The sequence below is a fragment of the Pseudopipra pipra genome, chromosome 17 (genome assembly GCF_036250125.1).
Source record: "Pseudopipra pipra isolate bDixPip1 chromosome 17, bDixPip1.hap1, whole genome shotgun sequence".
Lineage (NCBI taxonomy): Eukaryota > Metazoa > Chordata > Aves > Passeriformes > Pipridae > Pseudopipra > Pseudopipra pipra.
Window position 1 is genome coordinate 1,542,924 of NC_087565.1, and position 26,279 is coordinate 1,569,202.

The 26,279-nt window shown below is 54.3% G+C and overlaps 2 protein-coding genes across 4 annotated transcripts in view; one reads left to right on the forward strand and one right to left on the reverse strand.

Moving 5' to 3' along the window:
- Window positions 1–12,851, forward strand: part of SRC (SRC proto-oncogene, non-receptor tyrosine kinase) — a 29,135-nt gene extending 16,284 nt beyond the window's left edge. For 2 of the 3 annotated variants that reach the window (XM_064673621.1, XM_064673622.1), the window contains exons 3-14: window positions 288–537; window positions 778–877; window positions 1,340–1,357; window positions 4,642–4,740; window positions 5,786–5,889; window positions 7,226–7,375; window positions 7,637–7,792; window positions 7,955–8,134; window positions 8,215–8,291; window positions 8,673–8,826; window positions 8,987–9,118; window positions 9,553–12,851. In XM_064673621.1, the coding sequence (XP_064529691.1) occupies window positions 297–537; window positions 778–877; window positions 1,340–1,357; window positions 4,642–4,740; window positions 5,786–5,889; window positions 7,226–7,375; window positions 7,637–7,792; window positions 7,955–8,134; window positions 8,215–8,291; window positions 8,673–8,826; window positions 8,987–9,118; window positions 9,553–9,761 (1,620 nt within the window). In that variant the 5' untranslated portion in view covers window positions 288–296 and the 3' untranslated portion in view covers window positions 9,762–12,851. The remainder of the gene's footprint in view (window positions 1–287; window positions 538–777; window positions 878–1,339; window positions 1,358–4,641; window positions 4,741–5,785; window positions 5,890–7,225; window positions 7,376–7,636; window positions 7,793–7,954; window positions 8,135–8,214; window positions 8,292–8,672; window positions 8,827–8,986; window positions 9,119–9,552) is intronic. The other variant, XM_064673623.1, reaches the window with a different exon arrangement.
- A 3,084-nt stretch (window positions 12,852–15,935) lies between these two features.
- BLCAP (BLCAP apoptosis inducing factor) lies at window positions 15,936–24,158 on the reverse strand. Its single transcript, XM_064673633.1, has 2 exons — window positions 23,935–24,158; window positions 15,936–17,549 (listed from the first exon to the last, which is right to left on the reverse strand). Exon 2 carries the CDS (start codon window positions 17,464–17,466, stop codon window positions 17,203–17,205), a length of 264 nt encoding a protein of 87 aa, XP_064529703.1. The 5' UTR covers window positions 17,467–17,549; window positions 23,935–24,158; the 3' UTR covers window positions 15,936–17,202.
- Between the last annotated feature and the right edge of the window lie 2,121 nt (window positions 24,159–26,279).

The window sequence follows — 26,279 nt, forward strand, 5'->3', positions numbered from 1 at the left end:
CTCCCAAAGTGTGTCCTGAACACTCCACTCCTGGTGTTTCACTGGCTGCTGTGGCCACGCAGGAAGTGGCTCAGTGTTACGGAGGGGCGATGCTGTCCCAGAGCAAGGGCAGGGTGGCCAGACTTCCCAGCAGCTGATGCTTGAACAGACTCCAGAGGTTGTTTTGTTTCCTGGTGGGCAGGCATCTGTCACCTGGGCCCTGGAGAGTGACTTCTGCTTACTAATTGTAATAATAATAATTACAACGATAATAACAGAGGCCCTCTGCGTGTCCGTGTCTCCTCCAGCCCGGGACCATGGGGAGCAGCAAGAGCAAGCCCAAAGACCCCAGCCAGCGCCGGCGCAGCCTGGAGCCCACCGACAACACCCACCATGGGGGTTACCCAGCCTCGCAGACGCCCAGCAAGGCGGCAGCCCCCGATGCCCACCGCACCCCCAGCCGCGCCTTCGGGACCATGGCTGCTGAACCCAAGCTCTTTGGAGGCTTCAACACCTCTGACACGGTCACCTCTCCGCAGCGTGCCGGGGCACTGGCTGGTTGGTGTGGGCTGGGGCTCGGCAGGGCGGGGAGGGGCTCGGTTGGGTCTTTGTGGGCTCGGGGCCAGCTTCTTGGGGTCTTCTGCTTTTGAGGGACTCTCTGCTTGGGGGAGAAGCAGATCTGTGTGCTGTTGGCCCGTGGGAGGATGGTGGGAGAGGAGGGTCCCTGGTGAGGGGCACCCAGCGCTGTTCTGCAGCAGCACCCGTGGCCGTGCCCCTGCTGAGAGCTCTGTGTCGCAGGTGGAGTCACCACCTTCGTGGCCCTCTATGACTACGAGTCCCGGACTGAAACGGACTTGTCCTTCAAGAAAGGAGAGCGCCTGCAAATCGTCAACAACACGTGAGTGTCCCCGTCCCTGTCCCTGCAGCCATGCCCATGTGGTGAGCTGCCATCTCTGTCCCTCCTGCGGAGCCCCCAGCCCAGCCCAGCAGGACCAGCTCTCCCAGGGATGGGGGCTCAGAGAGAGAGCCCCCAAATGTGCACGGACACAGTGACTTGTCCAAGGACACTGATGCTAGAAGCAATCATTTGCCTGCTTCCTCGTCCTCCCGGCCCTGCTGCTGGTCACCATGGCCTGGCAGCCTTGTCACCAAGCTGCCTTCTCAGCTTGCTGGCCAGTCTGTGCCCTCCAACACGGGGCCATGTCCCCACTGGTCCCCCATCCCCATCCGTGCTCAGCTCCCTCTCATTTGCCTGGACACATTCCTCAACTTCACGGTGCTTTCCCCTGTGCTTGCAAGCTGTCTCTGGTCTCACCTTCTCTCTTGACTCTTCTTTCTCTCCCTCCATGCTGTCACTTAGGAGGAAAGTGGATGTCAGGTGTGTATGGCACATTATTACTGTTATTATTAATGATCTACATGATCAAAACCCATCTGCTGCCCACATTAGAGCAGGTTGGTTGGAGCAGGGCTGGGAGGAGATGGTTTACCAATGGTTTTGTGGTCAGTTGGGTTTGTTTTCCTTGAGGAACTGGGACAGAGCAGGGAGTCCCTTCCCATGCTGGGGAACTGTTCCATCCAGAGCTATGTCTGCACCTGGGAGCTCTGAACCTGGCCCCTTTCTTTGTCTGTGCCTGACTCTCCTCTGCAGTTCCTTTCCAGTTGGCTCTTCACTTCCTCCTGGCCTTTTTTGCCTTTTTTTTTTAAATTATTATGTAATTATACTTTTATTTTTCATGAGTGACTCTGGGGACTCAGGCATGTCCTTAGGGGTCTGGTCACCCCAGCACACACATCACGTGCTGCATAGAGCAGGGCAGTGTGGCCAGCTGGAAGATGCTCTTAAACATGATCCTGTGTTATCAAATCCATGTGTGGTCTGTCCTAACGTGGCACACATGGTCTGGAGCCTGGCTGGCAGAGCCAGTGTCCCCAGGCATGGAGCTGTCACGGGGTCCTGAGGGTCTGCAGCTCCCATTCCCCTCCACTGCTGCCTTCCAACCTGGGCACCCAAAACAGCTTTGCAAGGTCAAAGAGTGGAAAGATGAGGGAACACCCTGGGAGTGAGATTTCTCCTGCAATGCTTGGGCAGTGTTGCACAAACATGTTTTCAATCTGATCTTTGTTCTCATTGTTCCAGTGCTGTTTATTAATGGTGATTTGTTTCATCCATGAAGTCCAGCATGCTCAGGGCTTCAATGCTACAGGAAAAACCTGAATTTGGGGGTTTTGGGGCTTCTTACTTTCAGCCTCAGCAGTGTAAGGGCCCTATGCTTGAGTTTGGGCTGTTGCAAAGTGAGCTCTGCTCGTGGAGGTCCAGACCAGGCCCATATATGTGGGTTTTTTTCTTTACACCTCGTATCACTTCTGAGGTTTCCACACTTTTTTTTTCCTCTGCTTCTATTTATCGTTCAGAGGGAAGGGTCGAGCTGTGATGGGCTCTGCAGCATCCTGGGGGGCAAAAGGGCTTCGTTTGGTGACACAGCCCTTTGGTGGAGGGTGCAGGATGTAACTGCTGACCTTCCCAGTGTCTGTGTGGGTGGGATGTCCACAGGGAGAGAGGCAGTGGAGGAAGCTGGGCAGTTTGTGCAGTGCTCAGGGCGTGAATCACTCTTCTCATTGAGTTCCCAGAGATGCTTGGACAGTCTGGGAACAGCTCAGGCTGCTGCACTTTGGGGACAGCAACAGGCAGGCGTGTGATGTCCCCTTCCTCTAGGCTCCCTGGCAGGGCATCCCTGGAGCTGTGGGGAGGGTCAGTCTGGGAAGGGCTGGCAGGTCCTGGGCACAGCAGGAGCCCATGGCCATAGTGGCTTTGCAGGGTGGTGGCAGGTTTTGGCTGCTCTGACTTAACCAAGGTTGTGCAGGACAGAAGGAGAAGCTTCCACATCACTGAGATCCCTGCTCCACGTCAGCCTCCCAATCCCCCCCAGTGCAGAAAGGCTCTCGTGGTCCCATTTCCAGTGGGAGGAGGTCTCCTCCCAGCCAGCTGGCAGCCAGCAGGGATGTGGTGGGATATTTTGGGTAAGATTGTGCAGGGAATTGTTGAAATGCTTTGTTTTGATGATGATGATTATTATTATTTTTTTCCCTGCTGAGATATTTTTGGAATAGTTTGTTTTTGCTGAATTCCCAGCTTGCAGCCTTGCAGCCCAAGCTGGAATGAAGCCACAAGTCAAAAGCTGGGCATTTTTCAAGCAGATGTTTACTCTGGCCCTGTGGGAAAGAGCCCAACCAGCTTTCAGAGCCCCCTCAGTAAAGGTGACTGGGGCAGCAGCCCTGGCTGGGGAGCCCAAGCTGCCTGCCATGCACTGTGCTGGGGCTGGGAGAGGCTGAAATGCCATCCAGGGCTGCTGCCAGGCTGGTCCAGGGGCAAAGCCTAGCTCTGTGGGTGGGAGGAGAGGCTGGAAGGTCCCTGCTGTCCCCTGCCCCACTGACACCACTGTGGAGAGCTAGGGGCCGTGTCTGGGTTCTCCTGGCCACTTGGAAGCATTGCTGGTTTAGCTGCTGGTGTGTCTGGAGTGAGGATGGAGGTTTACACATCTGCAGGGTCAGGGATGGGTCTGGATGTGGTCTGATGAGCCCTGCAGTGGTGACTGAGGTTATTAGTGTTTTTCTGTAACGTGTTTGTGGAGGTTGTCCTGCCAAGTTCCTGCATCCTTACGGGGCTGTTCCCACGAATCTGCAGTTTTCCTGTAGCCTCGTCTCCCTTGTGGTCAGGATGAGTTTGGTGACTCTGTCTTTGATGGGTAAGAAGATGCAGGTGGTGGGAGGAAGAGCCCTGCTGTCTGCAGGAAGGGGAAGCCGCCTCCTGCTGTCCTCTTGTTCCTCTCTATTCATTCCTCTCCAGCCCTGTCTGGAGCAGGAGCCTGGTGGGCAGGAGGGCAGAGTGGGGAAGAGACTCCTGCTCCTGGGGACGTGCCTGGGGCTGCTGATCCTAGGGCTGGAGGGATGGATGGTGGCTAAGCCCCAGGTTTTTGGGGACAAGTCACACTCATGGTTGTGCAGGCAGAGCCCGCCCTTTGTGGGGCTGCACGAAGCTCAGGTCAGGGCTGCAGCCACGTGGGGTGCCCATCCTGGGGCTGTGAGCAGGATACCCAGGCTAGACAGATCCCGCTGCATCCAGGCTGGGCAGCACTGCTGGGCAGGGCTCACCCCCTGCCCAAACCTCAGCCCCTTCCTGTTGCTTTTCTGCAGCCCGTATTTAACTAACTCTCCTGGGTTTTCCTGGTGCCTTTGTTAATTGCTGCCATCCTTCTGTTGCTTCTCCCCGTTTCCCCTCCCTCCCCTCGCCTGCTGCTCCCCCCTGTCCTGCTGCTGGGACCCCCAGTGCCTCACAACCTCCAGCCAGACCCCGCTCCCATTCAGGTGGCTCTGAAGGTATTCTGGCTCAGGGACTGCCCTGCCCCGTTTAAGTTTAAAGTTCATCCCATATGCAGATGAGTGGCCCCACTAATAAGAGCTCACCCAGACGGAGCCGTGGGCAGGGGCTGGCAGCAGGAGCACTCCTGGCTGGGGTCTGGCTGTGGGGCTGGGGCTGCAGGGCTGTCCCCCTTCCCGGCAGGGCTCTGCGCTGGCTCGTCCTCCCCCGGTGCCTGTGGGCGGGCGAGGGGCTGGCCGGGGGGCTCCTGGCTTCACACTGAGTGTGTTTTGGTTCTCTTGCAGGGAAGGTGACTGGTGGCTGGCTCATTCCCTCACTACAGGACAGACGGGCTACATCCCCAGTAACTATGTCGCGCCCTCAGACTCCATCCAGGCTGAAGAGTAATTGCCATCTTTTAGACAGTTTAAAAAAGAGCGATAGCAAACTCACCCTGAGTGTTCCTCCCTGCCCCTGCTCCATCCTGGGGGAAGCCTTCCTCTTTGCTGTTTTCCCCTTTGAGTGTGCAATCCCCGAAAATGTTTTCCAGCCTTCCTTTAAGGCCCATGAGTGCAGTGGTGCAGCGTGCTTGCGTGGTGGAGGGGGAGCAGTGGCACAGTGGGGCCATGGATGCTTTTGGTCTGGTTTTTATGGAGAGCCTGGGGAAGAGAAAGCTCCATTGCACCCTTCCAGGACTTAAAGGGGGCTCATAAAAGAGAGAGAGAGTGACTTTTTGTGTGGGCAGGGGGGCCTGTGAGAGGACAAGGGGGAATGGTTTTAAACGAAAAGAGGAGAGATTTAGATTAGATGTTAGGAAGAAATTCTTCCCTGTGAGGGTGGTGAGAGACTGGCACAGGTTACCCAGAGAAGCTGTGGCTGCCCCATCCCAGGAGGTCTTTGTGGCCAGATTGGATGGGGCTTTGAACAACGTGGTCTAGTAGAAGGTGTGGCAGGAAGGCAGTTTGGAACGAGGTGATCTTTAAGGTCCCTTCCAACCCAAATCTATGTTTCTATGATTTTACTCCTCCACATGGACACACTGCTGATTCCACCTGTGTGGATCAGGCTGATTGTGGAGGGAGCTGTCACACAGGGAGAGCAGGCAGGGGAAAAGCCAGATGTCTCAGAGCAGGAGGTGCCAGCTATGTCCCTTTCCCAGCCAGCAGTGTGGTATCCCTCAGCAAGAGCTTGGGGGGCTTCAGGGATCCCATTTGGGAAGGCTTTCAGAGTGAAGGTGTTCCAAGGCCTGTGGAGCAGGGTTGCTCCTTGGGCGATGCCCAGCTTGGGCTGGACGGGGACAAGGCGCACCCTGAGGCACCCAAGCCCAGAGATGCAGCCCCTGGTCTCCAAAACCTGTGGTGTGGAGGCTGGGGCTGAGGCCCCTGCTTGGGCAGGCAGTGGAGGGGGTGGGGAGGTACCGGGTGCTGAGCTGCTGCCTTGCTCCTGCAGGTGGTATTTTGGGAAGATCACTCGCCGGGAGTCCGAGCGGCTGCTGCTCAACCCCGAAAACCCCCGAGGGACCTTCCTGGTCCGGGAGAGTGAGACCACGAAAGGTGAGCAGGTTTGGGGGGGACTGGCCTCAGAGAGACCCTCTCTAAAGGGTGTGGGGGTACCTTGAGTCCCCTCAGTCACTCTGTGGGATCCAAGTTCCCCAGCTTAGGCATGGGGGGAGGGAGAAGGAGAAAAAGGTCATACCATATAGACAGGAGATGATGTTTGGCATTGCTGAGCAATGCCCCTCAGCATGGGCAGCCTCCTGGGATCTCCCCTGCCATTGCTGATCCCCAGGGAGCCAGTGCTGCTGCCCCCATCACATCCCCAGTGACTGTGCTGAACACACCATTACACCACTGAGCCCATGGTCTGGGGGGACGTGGCCACTTCTCTCCCAGCCCCATGGCACCCTTCAGAGAGATGGTTCAGCTCATGGCAGGGTGGGAGCTGGGACCCTCTCCATCCCCAGCAGAACCACCTGGCAGGATGCTCTTTTTTCCTGTTTTTTTTCTTTACCCCCAAGTAGATGTTTTTTTGGTTTTCCCTGGTCCCTGTATAGTGGCAGTATCTTGAACATGTGCTTCCTGGGCAGGCAGGCCAAGGGAGTGATGAACTTCAATCCTTCTTTCAAGTCTGACAACTCTTTATACTTGTTTTATATCTCCCAAAAGTGTGAGTTGTGATCTTTGAGGTTTGACTGCCTGAGGATGCTGTTTCTTACCTGAAAACGTGGCTCCAAATGCACCTTTGGGAAAAGCCCCTTGATGTGCCTCTCTGTTTTTATGCCTTGAACTTATCACTAGTTATTTTATTCTGGTGGAAGCAGCTCATTCAAGCAGCAGCATAAATCTTCATCTCTGCTCTCTGTGGCCCCAGCAGCACTGTGGTGTTCTTGTATGGGCAGAGCGGAGCCAGGATCCCAAAGGGGTGTTTGTGGAGCAGGGAATTAGGCCCACCAGCCCTTGGCTCCCCTCTGAGATGCTGAGATGTAGAGTTGGTGGGTCAGGAGCTCCCTCCAGCCTGCCTCCCATCTGGTCCTATCTCCTGCTGCAGAGAAGGACCTGACAGGTCTGGGGGGGCTGGGGGACAATGCCCCTGGTTAGCACATCCCACAGGATGGCTGGTGGTGGCAAGGCTTGGCAGAGCTGCTGTGCAAGCAGGAGGCAGCTGGAGGTTGTGACTGCATGTTGTGGCTGTAGCCAGGGGTACGTGCCATCCCTCCCTGGCACCAGGTGCCAGCTGGGGCATCCAGGAGCTGCTCCCCATCCTCTTCTTTGGGTGACAGAGGGAGCCTGCATGCCCAGTCCTGCCTCCTCCACGCCCACCCTCCGTGGGACCCCATGGGGAGCTCCTGCCTGCAGCACATCTCCCCCAGCCCCTCGCTCCTGCCCACAGGTGCCTACTGCCTCTCTGTCTCCGACTTCGACAACGCCAAGGGGCTCAACGTGAAGCACTACAAGATCCGCAAGCTGGACAGCGGCGGCTTCTACATCACCTCCCGCACCCAGTTCAACAGCCTGCAGCAGCTGGTGGCCTACTACTCCAGTGGGTAGCCATGCAGGGTCCCCTTGGGGTCTGGTGGCACCCGGGGTGCTGTGCCTGCTCTCGCTGCAGGGCGGTGCTGTTGGGAAGCCAGCACAGCGCTGGGGAACCCCAAACCAGTTGTGTGGGACCCTGGTGAAAAGCTGCCTGGGTTTTAGGGCACAGGGTTTGGGTACTGGTCCCCGAGGTGTTTGCTGGGAGGATGTGGGGTAAAGACATCACGTGCCTAAAAGCCCAAGTGTCACCTTGCTGTTCCTTTACTAGAACACGCCGATGGCTTGTGCCACCGTCTCACCAACGTCTGCCCCACATCCAAGCCCCAGACCCAAGGCCTTGCCAAAGATGCCTGGGAAATCCCCCGGGAATCGCTGCGGCTGGAGGTCAAGCTGGGACAGGGCTGCTTCGGAGAGGTGTGGATGGGTAAGGAGCATTCCCTCCCTGCTGTCCCCTCCCTGTCACCACCTGCATCCTGTCCCCAGCCATCTGCAGGTGCCCAGAGCCTGCAGTGGGGTGGGGGAGCAGGTGAGGGACACGGCCCCCTGCCCCGTATGTGTGTCCTGAGCCGCGTGTCCTGTGCCACAGGGACCTGGAATGGCACCACCCGGGTGGCCATCAAGACACTAAAGCCTGGCACCATGTCCCCGGAGGCCTTCCTGCAGGAAGCCCAGGTCATGAAGAAGCTCAGGCACGAGAAGCTGGTTCAGCTCTATGCTGTGGTTTCAGAGGAGCCCATTTACATTGTCACCGAGTACATGAGCAAGGGTGAGCACAGGAGGGACACCGAGGGTGTGGCTGAGGGACACTGCTCCTCCACATTGCTCTGACCATGGTCTTCCTCACAGGGAGCCTCCTGGACTTCCTGAAGGGTGAGATGGGCAAGTACCTGCGGCTGCCCCAGCTCGTGGATATGGCGGCTCAGGTGGGTTTGTGCATCCCTGGGTGTCCTGCATCCCCCTCCAAGGGCGCTGGCTGCCTGAGCCCCTCACTGGGCTGTCACAGCTGTCACTGGTCAGGTAGTGGGGTGCTGTGCAGCCTTGCTCGGGTGGATGCTGTGGTCCCCCCTAGGTCTCAACCTGGAGCTGGGTTGCAGTCTGGGACCATCGTTTTGCCCATTCCTGTTGCCACTGGCTCTCCCTGGCCAGCAAAGCCGTGTCTTCATGGGGTTGTTTGAGTAGCTGGTTGTTCCCACACCCCAGCTGGGTGCCACTGCAGAGCTGTTCCCCTCTTTGCTGCTGGGCACTCCCTGGGAACCCTTGTGTCACCCTGTCAGCCTCGATGCCCCATGTGCTGGTCCCCACAGATCGCATCCGGCATGGCCTACGTGGAGAGGATGAACTACGTGCACCGGGATCTGCGGGCAGCCAACATCCTCGTGGGGGAGAACCTGGTGTGCAAAGTGGCTGACTTCGGCTTGGCACGTCTCATCGAGGACAACGAGTACACTGCTCGTCAAGGTGCGTGTCCCTCGAGGTGCCCAGGCAGGTGGCACCAGAGCAATGGCCACTGGTCCCTGGTCCCCAGAGGTGTGCGTTGTGTCTGGAGCCAACACGTGGCTCTGACTGCACAGAGACACTCGTGACCCCACACAGCCCCTCACGCTGCCTCTCCATCCAGGTGCAAAGTTCCCCATCAAGTGGACGGCCCCTGAAGCAGCTCTGTATGGAAGGTTTACCATCAAGTCAGATGTCTGGTCCTTTGGCATCCTCTTGACCGAACTGACCACCAAGGGCAGAGTGCCGTACCCAGGTGAGGGCTGGCACCCACCAGCAGAAGCCCTGTCCCTATCGCAGTGCCCAATGCCAGCTGCTCATGCCCAGAGCTTACTCCTGGCACTCCGTGGCCCTCAGAGCCATCCTTGTGGAGTAACAAACTGATGCAAAGTTTCTCCTGCCCTTCGGGGCTGAGCTGCCCCTTCCCAGGTCAGATCCTCCCCACTGGGGTGAGCAGAGATTGGCCAGGATGCAAGGTCCCAGCCACCCTGTCCCGCTCTCGCCCAGAGCAAGGTGACAGGCTGGTGGGGACAAGATGCTCTTGGGCTGGGGGCATTTCTCTCTCCGTGGGTCACTGGGGTTGCCCCTGAGGGGTGTCCCAGCACGACACCCTTGGTGTGTCCCCTGGGACAGGCACAGTGCAGGACGTGGCCCGGCTCTGATCAATGCCATGTCTCCTCTGGCACGCAGGGATGGTGAACCGGGAGGTGCTGGATCAGGTGGAGCGAGGGTACCGCATGCCCTGCCCGCCCGAGTGCCCAGAGTCCCTGCACGACCTCATGTGCCAGTGCTGGCGGAAGGACCCGGAGGAGCGACCCACCTTCGAGTACCTGCAGGCTTTCCTGGAGGACTACTTCACCTCGACAGAGCCCCAGTACCAGCCTGGCGAGAACCTATAGACCCGGAGTTCCTCCTGGCGCCAGGGACACTGCCGTCCTCGCCGCAGGGCACCGAGGGCTGGCCTCCCCACCGAGGGGCTGTTTTTGTGGAGCAGCCCTGGAGCAGGACGGGGCGTTGTCTGCGGATGCAGCCCGGGGAGGTGCTGGGTCCCCCCATTGCTCATTGAGACTTGTGGCCCGTGCGTAGAGCAGCGCTGTCCCGCTGGCGAGGGGAGCCCGCGGGCACCGGCGGAGCTGGCTCGGGAGGGCGAGCAGAGCATCTCCTGCCAAGAGACTTGGCTTTTGGGAGACTTTTCCCCCCTACAGCTCTGGGATGAGCCTGGAGGGATTGGGGGACAGCATCACTCCACCTCAGACACATGGCCCCAGTCTCCTGCACCCCCTTTCTAAATCAGCACAAATTTCCCTGCCTCTTCACCCTCTCCACTGTCTCCCCCTTGGCTCCGGTTCCCCTGAGGATGCTGGCAGAGACATTTCACCACAGATTCAGAATCACAGAATGCTGAGTTGGAAGGGACCCATAAGGACCATCAAGTCCAGCTCTTAAGTGAATGGCCCACATGGAGATCAAACCCACGACCTTGGTGTTATTAGCTCCATGCTCTAACCAACTGAGCTAAGCTCAGTGTCATGATGGCACAATCCCTGGCTGGTTCAAAGGGGGTGATGCACTGGATGGTGGTGCCAGCGTGGGATGGCAGCAGAACTCTGGTGGTCCTTCTGGCCTTGCCATGACCTCAATGGCTAGTGGGTTCTGGAACCATGAAATGTGACTGCTTGTGGCTCTGGTGATGGACACTGTCCCATAGGAGCACCTGGGCACACGATGAAATCTTCCAGCTGTGTCTGTTCCCCCAGGGGACGTGTCTCTCCCCTCCTGGGAGTGGCACAGGGGATGCTGACAGAGCCCTTGCCCTGTCTGCAGCCAGCCCTGCTGCCCTGCTGTGTTTTCTCCCACCACACACTCCAGGTCTTCCAGCCACCTCCTTGTAAAGTGCCCCTCAGCCTCCACCCCTGGTTCTGGCACCAGCTGTCCCACCAGCAGAGTCCCCGGGCTGGCCCTGCCACCAAATCCACTGCCACTGTGGGGGTTGGGTGCACGGCCCATGTAGCTGTTCAGGGTGTTGGGAGTGTTTTGGGGGAAATACTCATCTTTCACAGATGCTTTTGTTCACCTGGTACGTTTTTAGCTGGCTTCCCTTTACCCCTCATGTCTCAGCTGCCAGGTTGCAGCCCCCATGCAGCATCCCAAGCCACATGCCACCATCCCAGAGAAGAATCCTGGGAAGTGCTGTGCCACATTTGCATCCTCATCTCCCCCCTGCTTGCTCCCAAAGTCCTCAGCCATGTTTCAGAGGTGGGTGGCTATCCCTGCCCAGCTTTGCCCCACACATATCCCATGGGGCCAATTCCCAGACTGTGTGTGGCAAATCCCAGTCCCTGCCCTCTTCCACTCAACGCCTACTTGTACATAACCCTTGAGTGGTCCCCACACCCTCCCAGACCTAGATTTCATTGCATGGGTTGGTTTTCCCCCTCCTGTGGCTGTATCCAGCTGGAAACCCTTCACTGTGGTGGTTCACAAAGCTTCTCTCCCTCACCTCTCGGGTGCCAGCCCCACTCGCTCAGAAGAACCTGGGGGGTCTTCAGATGCTCTCCTGGGCCACGGTGGGATGGGGGCTTGGGGAGTGCTGCAGGGCAGGAGTGCTGGGGGGAAGGACACAGAGAGGGGAGCCAGTGGTTTCACCCACCTCTCAGTCCTCGGGCAGGGGGCTTTCTGTGCCTCCCCATCACCTGTGGGATGGGCTGTCCCTCCAGCACAGCCTCGTCACGGGCAGCAGACCCAACCCTCCTCTCACCAGTCCTTGCCATGGTACCAGTGTCCCAGGAAAGCTGGGTGGGAGCCCAGTGTGGGCAGGGGGTGGCCAAAAGCCCCACCCCAAATCTCCACCAGAGCAGGGTTCAGGCACAACACTGCTTCCCGTTCACCCCCACAGCTCCCTGCACACTTATTTATGAACCAAGGACTTGCTTGGTTGGTTGGTTGGTTAGTGGCTCCTTTTTTGAGTAAAACCCTCAAAATCAGCTTGATCAGGCTCTTCAGCTGGATGGAGAGATCTTGCTGGCTTGAAGAACCAGCGACTGGATTAATGGATTTGTTTTTAAATCATTTCGAAAGTTGGAGCCTTTTCTCCCCCACTCCCTTCCTTACAGGTTTCTGTGTTTGGGTAGGGTCTCCCCAAACCTCCATGTTCTGGGTCTTCCCCTGTTTCCAGCCCTTTGGGATGGGCAGCTGTCATGTCCCCATTGGCACTACCAGGGACACCCTGTCCCTTGGCAGCCCTTCCGAGGGGTGGACTGTGCCTGTGGTCTGTGCCACAGCTCTGCCTGAATTCCACAAAATCCCCATCCCTGGGAGAAGCCAGATTTGGTCAGGCAGGCACACGAGTTCAGTTTGGCCTTTGGGTGTCTGCAGCACGTGCAGGCTCTCCTGTGGGCACAGGGGATCAGGAGCAGCCTGGACCTGCTCACCCGGCAGCTCCAGGCTCTGGCTCTCCCTGGAAGCAGCAGGCACAAGGAGCGCCCCGGGCTGGCTTAATGCCCCATGGATTTCGGGAAGCTGTGTGGGAGGAGACGTGCTGGGGACATTTCAGGGCAGAAGACAGTAAGGCAATGCCAGAGGAGCCCTCCTGCACAGGGCTGTGTGTCCTCGTGTCCGTGTGTCCATGGTGGTTCTGTGCAGTGGCTCTGCTGGGACTCAGCATCTCCAGACTGGCCACCGTGACCGGCAGGGCCCGGAGGCCCTGGGAATTCAGAGCCTCCCCTCCACCCCCAGTGTTGGCTGGCAGTTTATTTGTTAAGCCAATAAACTCCAGAGGGGAGCCCCCACCTAAGGATGCTTTTTGGCTTCCTGGGCCCCATCAAATCCTGCAAGTCATTCTCCTCTGCTGTTATAATTTTTTTACACAGTCTTTTGTAAAAGATCTCCAACCGACTATGCAGAGAACATGTGGATCTGTGTCTCTCCCCAGCTCCCCTCACCTGCCTTTTTTGGTGTCTAAGTAAAATATTTAGCTTTTCTTTTTTTTTTATTTGTTTGGGTCTTTTTTTTTGGATAATAATAAAACTGGGGAAAAAACCTGAAAAGGTCCAGCTTTGTGGGTGGTGGGGGGGTGGAGATGCTTTGAAACTAACGTGGATGTAAATACTTTGCAATTTGATAATTAAATACAAACAGACCTCACAAAACAAAAGTGTAGCTCATATGTGAGGGGCCTTGTGAGCTCCTTAGCACCTGTGATGGAGGAGCTGCTGGATCCTGGAGCTTGTGCAGGGCCAATGGGAGGGCTGGAGGGGACAGGGCAGGGGCAGTGCCCCATCAGCAGAATCTGCTTCAGCAGCAATCACAAGAAGCAGGCCTGCTCTCTCTGGGTGATTAGTGGGTGCTGACTGGGATGATTAAGTAATTGATAACATTTGGGAGTAGTAGGCCCTTTGAGAGCAGGATGGTTGATGTTCCTCCTTCACCACTACCTTTATCATCCACGTGGTCTGTAGTGGCTTTAGTGCCCCAAGTCCCCGCTCTGGCTGCTCCCTCCATCTTGGACTGGTAAGTGACTCAGTCTTATCACCTTCAATGTTTATTGCTTTATGTGTTGTTTGTCTTTAAAAGAATTGAGCGATGGTGCTGCAGTGTGTGGGCTCAGGGTGGGCTGGTCACCACGGGCAGCAGCCCTGAACTGCAAATCCTGAGTTGTGCTGAGGGTCTGGGGTCTCTGCCACAGCCCAGACCCAGCAGAAGGTCTCCTGAGGCAGGAGTGGGGTGGTGTTCATTAAAGGGTTGGCTCATGGCAGGGCTGTGTCCCCATGTCAGGCTCTCAGGTCTTGCTGCCAGTGCCACCACAGCCCCTGGTGCTCACTGGTAGCAAGGGGTGAACAGGAGGCTGCCAGGACGTGTTGACTCAGAGGACACAGCCTGTCTCTGCCCTGTGACAAGATTTGTCTTTGCTTGAGGAGCAGCAAAACCCTCTCATCAGGGGTTAATCTCCAGGCTTGGGAGGGAAGGGCTAAAGTCCTTACCTGACTTCAGCTTACGTCCCACGGCTGGGAAACCAGCTGGTGCCAAAGGGCAATGGTAGGGCTCTGTGCCAGTGAGTGATGTTTGTGGCTTCCCAGGGGTTTGGCTGGACCATTCCCAAGGTGACAGCATGAGGGGAAGAGGCTGGAGGCCATGGAAGGCTGGTGCTATTGGGAGCAGGACTGTGCCTCTGGACTTGGTTGCCATCTCTGCATCTCTGTTTCTAGGGATTGGAGCCTGGGCTTTGTTCTGTATTTGTTTTTTCCCTTTACTGACCCTGCTGTGTCACTGATCTGTTATGTGACCTAGAAAAGAAAATGATCTCTCCTTCATATGGAAAGACAAAGAAACAGCTTAAGGCTCCTGCTCCCTGTATCTAGGGAGCATCAGGCAGATGGACACTGTAATTCAGCAAGGTGATGAGACTCGCTCTGTGCCAAGGTGTCAAGTGACACTTGCGGGCAGTGTCCAGGCTCAGTGGGGCCTGGTACAGCACAGCGGCTGTGTTCCAAATCCCACTGCTTTGAGTCCCCGGTGTAGCTGCCCACCGGTGCAGTCCCCACACATCCCTGGGGACAGAGCCACCCCACTGCTCTTCTGGCAGAGAAACTCCTCGAGAGCAGGGCCAAAGCTCCGAGCGTCCCTGGGTGCAGCCAGCACACCCCTGGCCGGGAGCACAGGCTGTGTCTGCACGGGCTCGGCCCAATCTGCGGTGCACAGGCAGGGAAGCTGTGATGATGCTCTTCAGAAGCCATCGGGTCTGACCTGTTCTGCAGTCACAGGCTGGTTTTTCAATCTCTTTATAGAGGACAAGCCAGGCATTAGCATGGGATGTGAGACCTGGTTGGGTTCCTCACTCTGCCTGAGGCTTTCTGTCTGACCATGACGAAGTTGCTTTAATTTTCTATCTTTAAAATGAAGATGGTATCTCAGGGCCCTAAAGAGGGTAAGACAGTGTGTTGTGGAGGGCTATGTGCACATCAAAGAGTGCTCCTTCTCTGCATTTGGGGTGGGAGGCTTCTAACCCCATCAGTCTACCGAGAGCTCTCCTGCAGACTCCCTCTTTTGAAGTGCTCTTTACTCTGAGCTGGGTCTCACAGAAGGGAAGGCCTGCAGCTGCACCTTGTCTTGAACCCCATGTACAAAGCCAGGGCTTGCTCTCATCCAAAGGGCTGTCTGGCTTCGTGGCTAGGATTTATTTAAATTGCTGTAAAGTGCAACTTGGCTAGTGAGCAACAAAAAAGGACTCTTGACAGAACTGACTGCATTAGCTTAAGTACATTGAAACTTAAAAGTCGCTCAGAGAACAGGCAAGAGTGAGTGCCCTCCCCTCTCCATTTATTTATGCTGATGTGACAGCTACTGGGATTTCCCTCGGCCTGACAGGTGACAGAGCTGTCACATCTATTTTTGATGTGGCACATGCTTTTTTTAATCATGTAAACACTAATATGCCCTGAACTCTTTCCAACTTGGACCTGGGCTTCGCGGCAAGGGTAGAGCAAGCCAGTGTCAGCTCCAGCAGCTCCCACACCCTGTGCCATTCTCGGGTGCTCCTGGGTGCTGTTGGATCTGACAGTCCTTCTCCCCCAGTCCTACAGCCCAGGCTGGGAAGGGCTCACAGCACCACAGCTCAGCTGGGCTGCAGGCAGGTCTCTGCCCCGAGCAGAGGGACAGTTGGGGTTATGTGGTGTCGTGGGATGGGCTTACACGGCGTGAGCTCCCAGCAGACACTTTTACTGTCGGCACCAGGGATTAGTGGCTTCCAGGGCACAGCTCTGGGGGTTTATTTCATAAGCAGTAAGAGAAGGGGGAATCTGTCACGTAAGTGCAGAGAAACACAGGAGGTGCTTCTGGCTGTGAGATGAGCCTGTTTAGGAATTGCCAGTCTGGTTCCCACTCTGCCCATGGTCAGGTTAACCAGTCAAGGAGAAGAATCAGTACTGGGAGCTACAGGGCAAACAGGCTCTGCCTCTTGCTGGAGACTCAGCTCCGGGGTTACTGTGCTGGGAACAGAACAATGCAGAAACACATGATTGCTGGGCTAAGGCATCCACAATGAGCAGCCAACACATCATGCTGGGCAGGAGGCCATAGACCAAAGTTTATAAAGCTTTATTAAACATTTTGAACAGCTGTGCAATGAACAAACAATACTCTGGAAGTTTCACAACCTCATAGCTTGAACTGCCTCAGGACAGCAACAGCCACTTCTGCTGTTCTCCAGCAGGAGACTGAAGGAAAGACAAACAGAGGGCAAAGGGGAGGGACACCTTTAAAGTTTAGAGACAAGTGTTTTGTGTCAACCTCTAAGGCTTCTCACAAACCAACCTCTGCCCCAGGCTTTAGGCTTGACCCACCACCACCTCAGCTGCTTGACATCCTTCTGCCAGAGAAGCTGGAGATATCAGGTGTTTTTCCAGCCTCAGCACTTCTCCAGTCAGTAGCACCAGCACCTTCTGTTACCTCTAGCCCAAAAACGCTAACACTGAAAATGGTTGAAGCACTTACTGCTTCAAGCCATGCCTCTACCTCAGGACCCTCTCCTGCCCTGCCCACGCCCGGACTCCTGGGCTAGCACAGGTTTTGTAGGGTGAAGTTCACAGTGGCTTCTAAAACCCTGTGTCTTGCAGCATGCCAGTTCTTTATCCCAACAGTCAATACCTTGGTAAACCCTGGACATCTAGGAGGAGGGGAAGAGAGAGTCTCTGCTGCCTGTGAGGCTTTATAAAAGCAGCAGCATAACTGAGGCTTTCAGGCTGGGATCATCTCAGAGCATATGGAGTTCAGAAAGCACTTGGGCACTGCACACATCTCTTTGGCAGGCTGAGCAGGAGGAGGTGACTCAACTGCCTCTGGCCCCAGCAGCTTTTGGCCAAGTGCATCTGTGAGCTGTAGCATTTGCCCTTGATCAGCAAAGTGGAAAGGTGGCTCCCCACAAAGAGAGACTGAGAGAATCTTGTAGCTACTCGAGCAGGATCAGAGGGCCGAGAGCCCTGAGTTAGACCACTGTGGCCTAATGCAGACCAGTGACACAACTCCACCACTGCCACCAGGGGCCAGTGGCTCGGGCCTTCAGCAGTTCTCGGTTGGGAGGGCTGGTGTCTGTTCCCGGTGATACGGGAAGGAAAAAAAAAGACTTCTGCTTCTAAAAAAGCAGGTGGTGCTGCCAGAGTTCACACAGTAAACGAGTCGAATTTCACAGGCAGAGTGGGAGGAACTTGCCACTCTAGTCCACGCACAGTTACAGGAAACAGGCTGTCCTTATTCCAGTCCCATACCTAACACCCCCCTCCTCCCCAGCCCCATCCCCTATTTAAAAGCCAAACAAGAGCCCTCAGCAGACTGGAAGGTTATGGTTTTCTAGGTGCCCACTATGCTGGGATCGTGAGCTGATTCCGGCAACTGGGATCCTGTGCAGTGATACAAGAAGCAGTTCCCCCAGCAACTGTAGCAGATGAGGAATAGAGCTGCCAGGAAGACCAAGGCACAAATCGTGCAAGGTTTCCGTTCCAGGAGAAAACTGAGCAGGTAGAATCCCATGAACATTGAGTGACTGAACCACAAGGCCGGGTTGAGGGGCTTGGGTATGAGCAGGACAGGGAGCAACCACTGCAGGCAGTACATTGTGGCTGGCTGGGGTCTTGTGGCAGCAGCAGTCGGATGTGCTTCAGAACAGTCTCCAGCAACTCCTCCGGCAGGCAGGCTGTCTGTAGGGAGGGCAAAATGTCAGACTGTCAGAGAAACACAGCAAAAAAAAAATCAACTGACATTCTCATACAGCTTCATTTACTCCCGAGCATCATACGCTGATGTTTGACCTCCCAGTACTAAATTCTGGTGTGTCCTGAAGCTGGTGGAAAGTTTCCTGCTTTCTGAACCACTCAGCTGGGGACAGGATTAGCTATTGCTGGTGTAGAAGCGTTTCCTGTGTGCTCTGTTTTTCAGGCTTTTACCCAGGCTAACAATCGTGAGACCCTTTTAGCACAGTGCAGGAACAGAAAGGGAGAAGGGGAAATGAAAAGGCAAACAAGCTGCCACAGCCTTCCCATGCACGTATTTACCCAAGGCCACCCAAAGACCTGAGTGACAGTAAAAAGAAAGGCAATTGAGGGGTAAAGGACTGGGTGCCACAGAGAAGTGTTAAGGGAGCACTGGTGTAGGAAGTGTCTAGGAATTGTTCAGCACACAGACTGCTTCCTCCCAGGCACAGACAATAGTCTTCCAGCAGGACAGCAGAGCAGTCCAGCTACACATGTAGCCACCCAGGAAAGCCCTGGCAGTGTCCAGGCTGTGAAACAAAGGGAGGGACAGTCCCTGCTTAAGGATTTATAATCCCTGCCAAACAGCTGAAGTCAGATAAGACAAAGAACGTGAATAGATCAAAGAGGGGATAGGCTCAAAATGGCAATTTCCATAAGTGCTGTAAACACAGGATTTCCTCACTTGGATTATTATAAAACCCTGTGGAAAAAGTGAGCTTTAAGGGCTTTCCTAAGCAGGGATGGCAGCACACTACAAGTCCAGAAAACCTGCTCCTACCTTTAGCAATCACCTCAGCTACACTAAACATGTGGTTCTGTTTTGCCTTTCGAAGCAGTACAAACATCTTCAAGAATTTCAGATGGCTTTAAAAACAATAAATGCTTTACATGTGTGTTTACAGGTCCTGAACTGTTGGAAGGGGGCAGTAGAGTGGAGTTCAGCAGTCTGGGATAGCAATAGCAGGGCAGGCTAGAAGGTATCAGTATGGTTGGGAGGGACTAACTGGAAGTTATCCTTCAGTTTGTGCAGTAAATCCGTGAGAAGAGGGTACTCCTACATTATTGCCCCAAAAAGGGGAAAAACCATGCAGGGGAATGGTGGAAAAGGGAAGAGCCTTGGAAGCATGTTCTTCCCTGCTATCCTGTAGCACTTTATGATGACAGGCAGCAACACTGAAGGAAGCAGCTGCCAGCCAGGGCAGAGAAAGTCAGGCAAGAGGGGACAGCCTTGCAGGATGACATGGCCTCACCCCCACTAAGGAGAGTCTGGTCAGGACAGCTCCTGGCAGCAATCCTTTTATCTGCAAATACTCAGTGGGGCACTGCTCTGTCAGAAGGATGAAGGGCTGAGCCCAGCCTGTCAGGATTACAGCTTGGGGGTGGGAAGGTTAGTAGGATGAAGGAGTGAGAAGGTAAACAAACAGCACATTCCACTGGCTCCTGTTGGCAGGAGAAGGGATTTCCTGGCAAAGGGAGGGAGAATGAGGGATTGCACAGAAAAGCCAAGAGAAAACCACACACGGTTCTCTTCCAGAAGAACACTGAGGTCAGACTGGGCTCTGCTGTCAGCAGCAGGAAGGACTTTGCCATCGCTGTGTGCTGAGCACCAGGAACTATTTTATTTTAATGGCAGTAAGAGAATACAGGCCAACACCTCCACCAGCACAAACAGATTATTTGGGGGAGGTATGTTGTGCTGCTGCTCCTGCAGGAGAGTGTTCTCCAGCAAAAAAAGGGCAGCTAAAATTCAGTTAGTTAAACCAAACTGCAGCTCAGCAACCAGAGAGTTCTTTTACATTGCAATATGGATAAAGCAAACCACAGGAATAAAGCTGCCCATTTTAGTCCTGTTTTATGCAGGTCATTCAGTTGCATCTTTAAGGGCAAGTCTAGTCCCAAGCCTTTTTCCCCATCTATAAGCTGGAAATAGCAATTACTTATTTCATACCAAAACATGCTGTCTGCTGGCCTTTGTGAATTGCTCCCACATTTCTGGAGTAAACACACTGCAGAAGGATTGGAGAACTTTTTTTTTTCCAAGGGGAAGAATGGATAGAAAAGATTTAACAACAAATATTTGAATGGGAAGGTAATTAAACCCCACCACTTGACTTTTTAGTTCAGATTGCACTGAATGCAACAAAGTTGTACCAAATCATTGATCTGCAGCCACCTTAATCCTCCTGAAATGTTCCCTCCTTGAAGTTTCCTGCAATCTTTTCCTCCCAAGTGCTCCAAATATTGAGCATCAAAAATCACTGCATAAACATCATGTCATGTTTTTGCTAGATCCAGCCCTAAGTTGCCTCAGCTTGACTTCCATGTTGGTCTGTGTCACCTCTTCTTGGAGCTCTAGTTTCCAGTGCCTACAGGCAGTTGCTTTAGGCTTTCTGTCTCTAGAGCAAAGAAATGGGTAAAAAACCCTAAGACAATGTTTCTGTCGGAGCAGCACAAAGCTGGAACGAAGCTCTAGAATCTTTTAGAACTAATGGCATAAATCTCTCCGCTTAGAAAGGGTCATGTGTCACTATTGAGCCTTTAGCCCCCAAATGATTACAGCCTGAAAATAATTATAATTCATTTCATGGTCTGGTGTCCTTGCTCCTACAATGCTCTTCACAATAACTCTCCAAACAGCAAGTTGATTTTAAGCATCTAAGCTTTACCTAAGCACTTCTTACAAACACAAAGCCATCTCAGAACAAGTTACCCATTTTTAAATATTAGTGTTTCCTGCAAGAGCTAGTTGCTTGTAGCAATAATTGCAGCCACTCTGCAGAATAAAGAACCATTTAATAGGGGTTATTTTTACTATGAAGTTTCAGTGCCAATGCCCTTCAACCTGGAAACCTCCTGGATTTTTGACAAATGCAGATATCTGAACAGTTGCTCTTTGTATCTGTAGTCAGTTTGCTTGTATTTTCACATGCCCCTTCGCTATCCAACAGTTAAAGGCTGAGGACCCTTTGCTCTATCCCACAGCTGATCCTAGATAAATTACCCACTATTGGAGACTTCTGTAGCTCTGTTTTCCTCAAGGGACTTTCCACTAGTAAGATACATGCTCTTCACTAGAGATTTCTTTGTACAGCTGGCAATGAGACTGAGTTTTCTTTCCACACTATTGATCAAAGAGAAACAGTGTCTCTGGTTATCAACTCTTTGCTGAGCAGGGAATTCTCTCCTCGGTGCCCAGGACAGGCAAATCCTTCTGGAAGCCACAACAATGTTCAGTTTTGCCTGGATTCTCAAGCAAGGTGAAACCTGCAAATGAAAGATTCCTACCTTATTGTCTTTGTCCCCTCCTCACGATCTAAGCCAAAGATAACCAGAGCAAAGATAATCAGAGCAAATAATCACCTGTCACCCAAAGCACTGGTTTCACAACCGTATCCTGCTTTTACTCAACCAGTTGCTCTTGTTCTCCCCTGCCTGACTCACCTCTCTCCTCAGCCTGCCCCGTGTCCCGCTCTCCTCTCGCCCTCAAATCATCTGACTTGGTGCCCACTCATGTTTACCCGGGGGCTCCTTTCCACCGCACCACCTTTGCCTCCTCTCGCCCCTCTGCAGCTCTTGGAGCCACTTGAACTCACTTCAGCCCCCTGGGCAGCAGAGCTGGCGATGCTCCCGCTGCTCCTCCCACAGCCATCGGCTCCCTCCGATCTGCACGTGTTGCCGGAGCCTCTTCCCTGACAGTTCCTGCAGGCAGAGGAGCAGCCTGGGGAGGTTCCCTGTGCACCTCACTACTAGTCAGACACCAATACTTTTCCACACGCTTATTAATTGGCTTCCATCGCGTTCCCAGCCCTTCCCTCTGTCATCTTCCTTCCCAAGACTATTCAAAACCAGCTGGTCCTACTGGCGCATGTTTGCTGGGAGGATTTTGGAATTCCAGTGAGAGGGCAGTGGCACACCTTTCCCAGCCAGAAACAAACCTTCAGTTCTGGCAAGTCTAGAGTGAGTAGCACAGTTCAAGCCTGTACTGCCTTCAAATCGATCGGTCACATTCTGGAATAAATCCATCTGAGGAGCGAGTGAGCTGTTCCTCCACATTGTACAAGCTAATTCACCAATTAGGATGTCAAGAGGTGTTCCTACACCACAGGTTTGACACATCAGTATGCCAATACCAAGTCTGTACCTTTCTCAAGAATGTTTTAATTCCTTAACAGTCCATTTACCCTGACAGGGGAGAATAATCAGCTGGCTTTCCCTAAGCACTTCAAAGGGAAGCTTGTTCAGACCTTACTAAGGCAGCCTTTAAGCCAGTACTGCCTGGATGGAACCTCCCCAGCAGATGCTACAGTCATCCAGACTGGCAGCTGAAAGGTTTGCAATAAAACATTGAGTAACCTTATTATTGGGGCATGCTGGTGCCATTCTCCCCCTTTCCCAAAAGCTGAAGTTTCTGCTGGGGAATGAAAAGATACATTGGTTAGATAAAAATCTGTCAGGTTATACAGTGCACGTAAACTTAAGTATAAGCCTCAGGTACTTGAACTGTTTCTTACCTATGAGGCTCACCTGTAGTACAGATCTCTTAAAATTCTTTTGATCCAAACCCCTGTCACAGCCATTACTGTGCTTCTCACTGTCAGCACATGTTCAAAACCAACTCCAGTACCACAGAGCACCCAAAGCAGCTGCTAAAAAATACACAACTCCCAGAGCACCGGGGCCATAAGAGAGGTGAAGAGCTATCAAGTGACGAGTTTGAGGAGTTCAGCTAAGAACAGTAACAGGAGAGCAGCGTCCCAGATGCCAACCCTCTGTCGTAAACCCAAGAACCACGACTGTTTGAACTCTCAGACCTATTTGCAGTATCAGGGATTAACTTCTTCGGGGCTTTTTTTAGCCTTGCCGCTATTTTTTCAATTTTTATTTAAAGCTTTATCTGCTGGTATGACTCAGCTGGAAAGAGTGAGTCTAGAATTTTTGGCAAAGGCCTTACCCCAGTCTTGGATAAGTTCATGCCTTGAACACTTGATGCAGACTATGAAGTGGTGCAATATAATTGCAAGCAGTTTCCAAAAGAGCAACAAATCCTTGACTAACCGAGCCTCGGGCTTACAGAGTGCTTTGACTTCTCAAGGTAGAGACAAGCCAAAGCAACTCATGTTGTGAAAAGTGAGGGTCTCTGCTGAGCCACTCTTTTCATCGCTTCCATAGCTGCCCTCTGAAGTTCATTACTCGGGGGGGTGGATGAGGATGTGTCCAGAGGCAGTGCCCACTCCATCGGGACTGCAGTGCCTTCACAGCACCAGGGTGAACAAACCTCCATCTGTGAGCAGGAAGGCAGCAGTAGGATGTGCGCTTCTCTCCACAAAAGGTAGAGAAGTGATCCAAACTAAAACTAATTGTTTTTTGGAGAACTTGGACTGAGCCTGGAATTCACCAGGAATCACCGAAGCAGAAGCTTAAGTCAGTCAGCTCTGTGGTGGGATGTCAACATTCATAGCTGTCATCTGAAGTACTGCTAGTTTCATTTGTACTAATTTATTAATTCTCACGGTCCTCATTCCTGCCTTTTGCCCTTGTCTAACATCCAGAGATCAGGAATTCCAGGCCCATTCCCTAAAAAAAAAAAAGTTTTCGTTTGGATCCCTTCTCTAAGTTTTGTGCCTTCAATAGGCTTCAGAGGCCTGAATTTCGCCAGATAAAGGCCAGTTTTTTGTGTCTCCTGTAGAGAGGCAAAAATGCAGTTTGGGCGAGGGGTTATGGGAAGTTATCACATATAGGTTGGAAAGACAAAAGTTATTCAACTATAACAGTATTTCAAGATCCATTGTAATGTTTCAGTACCAGGGAAATATGGAAGAGTTCAGTGTGCTGTTGGACTGCATTTAAGAGCTTGTTTTCCCTCTTCTCTTGCACTTGCACGTTTGGGATGTCATGAGCAATGTTCGCATGACAGAACAGGCTGTAAACCCGCCCTGCAACTGGCTCCGAGCACGTGTAGGGTCTGCAGTGCTGTGCTCAAAGAACATCACAGAACATCCCGCGTTAGGGGGGACCCACCAGGACCACCCAAGCCCAGCTGCTGCCTCCGCTGTCCGAGCGCTGTGTTACCCGGGGAGGAACGGGCCCGGCGCTAACGAGAGCTCCGAGCCGTAACCGCCCGAGAGCGGAGGGAAGCGGGGCGGGCGCAGGCAATGCCGTTCTGTCCGTGCTGGAAACAACCTCGCGGTCGGCTGGAGCCTTCTCCGCACCCCGCAGCTGGGAAACCTTCCCCCGTTCTCCCCCGGCCCCCGCCGTTCCCGCGGTCACCCCCGCTCCGGCCCGGCCCGGCGGGGTCCCGCCCGCCGCCCCGCGCCCCCCGGCCCGTACTCACGGCGCGGAGCCGCCGCCTCACGCCGCCATCCCGGGGCCGCCCCGAGCAGGGAGGGAGAGGCCGCCCGGGAGCCGGGGACACCGCCGCCCACGCCGGCAGGCCCCGCAGGCCCCGGCCGGCCGCCCGCCTGTGGCCGGGCCCGCTGCGGCCCGTGCCGGCCCCGGGCGCGGAGCCGCTCGGCGGAGGGAGCGCACGGAGCGGGGCCGGCGGCGCCTCGGGCGGGTCCGGGAGCCCCGCGCGGCGGGGCCGGGCCGGGTGCGCCTGCGCGGGGCGCGCGGCACTGCGCCTGCGCGGGGTCAGGGGGGCGGTGCTGCCGGAGCGGGGATTTGCGGGTGTTTGTTGGGCGTTTTCTTCTTTACTGAAAGGTTTATTGTGTGTACGGGGGTTACAGTGAGCCGTGCGAGGGGCGCCTGAGGCCGCTTGGTCTATTCAGCCTTGGAGAGAGGAGAATGAGGGGAGACCTCGTTGCGCTCGTCAACACCCTCAGGAGGGCCAGCACCGATCTGTTCTCTGGTGACCGGCCACAGGACCCCAGGGGATGGTCTGGAGTTGTGTCAGGGCAGGTTTAAGTTCGATATTAGAAAAAGGTTCTTCCCCCAGACGGTGGTGGGGCACTGAACAGGCTCCCCAGGGCAGTGGTCACGGCCCAGAGGCTGCCAGAGCTCCAGGAGCATTTGGACAACACTCTGAGGGACAGGATGGGATTGGGGTGTCTGTGCAGGGCCAGGAGTTGGACTGGGTGATCTTTGTGGGTCCAGGAAGTGCCTGGCTCCATCCTCTGGACACCTTCCCTGCAGCTGCTCACAGATAAGATCCCCTCTCATCTCCAGGCTGAACAGGCCCAGCTCCCTCAGCTTTTCCTCACAAGAGAGATGCCCCAGTCCCCTCATCATCCTCACAGCCCTGCCCTGGACTGCCCTCTGAGAGCTCCATGTCTCTCCTGTACTGAGGAGCCCAAGGGGCCATGCAGGGAAGGAAGCAAAATAGTCCAGGAAAAAAAAAAAAACAAAAACCGAAGACTAAGATTTTAAGATTGGCATTTTCACAGCCATTTAAACCCACCCAGCTGTGTTTGCAGAGCCACCGTTTCCCGCAGGGTTTTGCGCTTGGCTGGCCCATGCATTGATGGGTGTGATAAGACCTGCTCCCCAAGGGCCCAGCGGGGATGGATCCAGTTTCCCCCTGCTCTGCCATTATTCTGGGCTGACCTCTTTACAGGGTGTTTAAATTCCCTGTTTATGGCACCGCATGGGAGTGGCCCTAAAGCCTTTGGCTGATGCCAGCTCTGATGGTAGATGCCAGCTGATGATTCCCATGGCAGTCCATGGCCCTGGCACTCAGGGCCCTTTCTGGATCCCACCTAACATCTGCAGCAAGCAGGCTACAGCCCGGGAGCTGGGCTGCTCCGAGCTGCTCCCCCACGTGCTGCTGGTTGCAGTCTGCAGGATTTATACTGGACCCAACCTGAAACAATTTGAGGTCTCCGAATCCTTTTGCAAACTGCCATGTGGACCCTCCTGGCTGCATCCCCTGCCCTGCTGTGGGAGCTGTGTGCTCGCTGAGGTTTTGTTCGGTTGTAGTTCCAGCTTTCTATAAAGAAATTCTGTTTTGCACTTGAAGCTTGGCTGGCAGAGCTGTGGCTGGAAGCAGCGTGAGCTCCTGGCCCCGTGGCATCCTTTTGAGCAAGCAGGAACAGAGAGGGATCATCCAGAAGTCATGTATTTCAGCAGCTCTGCAGGCTGCATGGAGCCATCCAGTGGAGTGGATCTGTAAGGAGCTGCAGAGAAAAGGGCATCTCTGGCAGGGAAGGGAAAGGTAATCCCAGGCCAGTGGGAACAGATTGTTCAGTGCAGGACAGGAGGCAGTGGGGTTCTTACAGTTTTTCTGTTCGAAATGGAAGTTTTTAAAGGACTTCTGGGTGTGTTCTGCTTTGGTCCTAGGGAATATTTCTTCTAGTGGTTTCCCTGTGCTTTATTTAGCTGCTTGTGAGCAGTTTCTGTTCTGATTCCTGAAAACAAGACTGTCAGAGGCCAAGCAGCACCACCAGCCTCCTCCCACTGCTTTGTGTGAATCAGAAGGTGGTAATTTCTATTTTGTGAAAATAAGTGTAGAGCAGAGTGGTGCTGGTGTTCCTGCATTCCCAGCCCAGGGCTGGCCACAGCTCAGCACTTGGGGTCTGCTGAGCCAAGGCTCCCCAGAGCTTTGGGGACACCATGGGTGCAAGGGAGCCCCTGGGCAGACATGCAGAAATTATACTGAGGAGAATCTTGTGATGCAGCAAAGGGGTGAGTAGGTGGAGTGGTTTCAAAATGTTGCAAATAGAAGTTCCTGAGAAAAAAAATAAA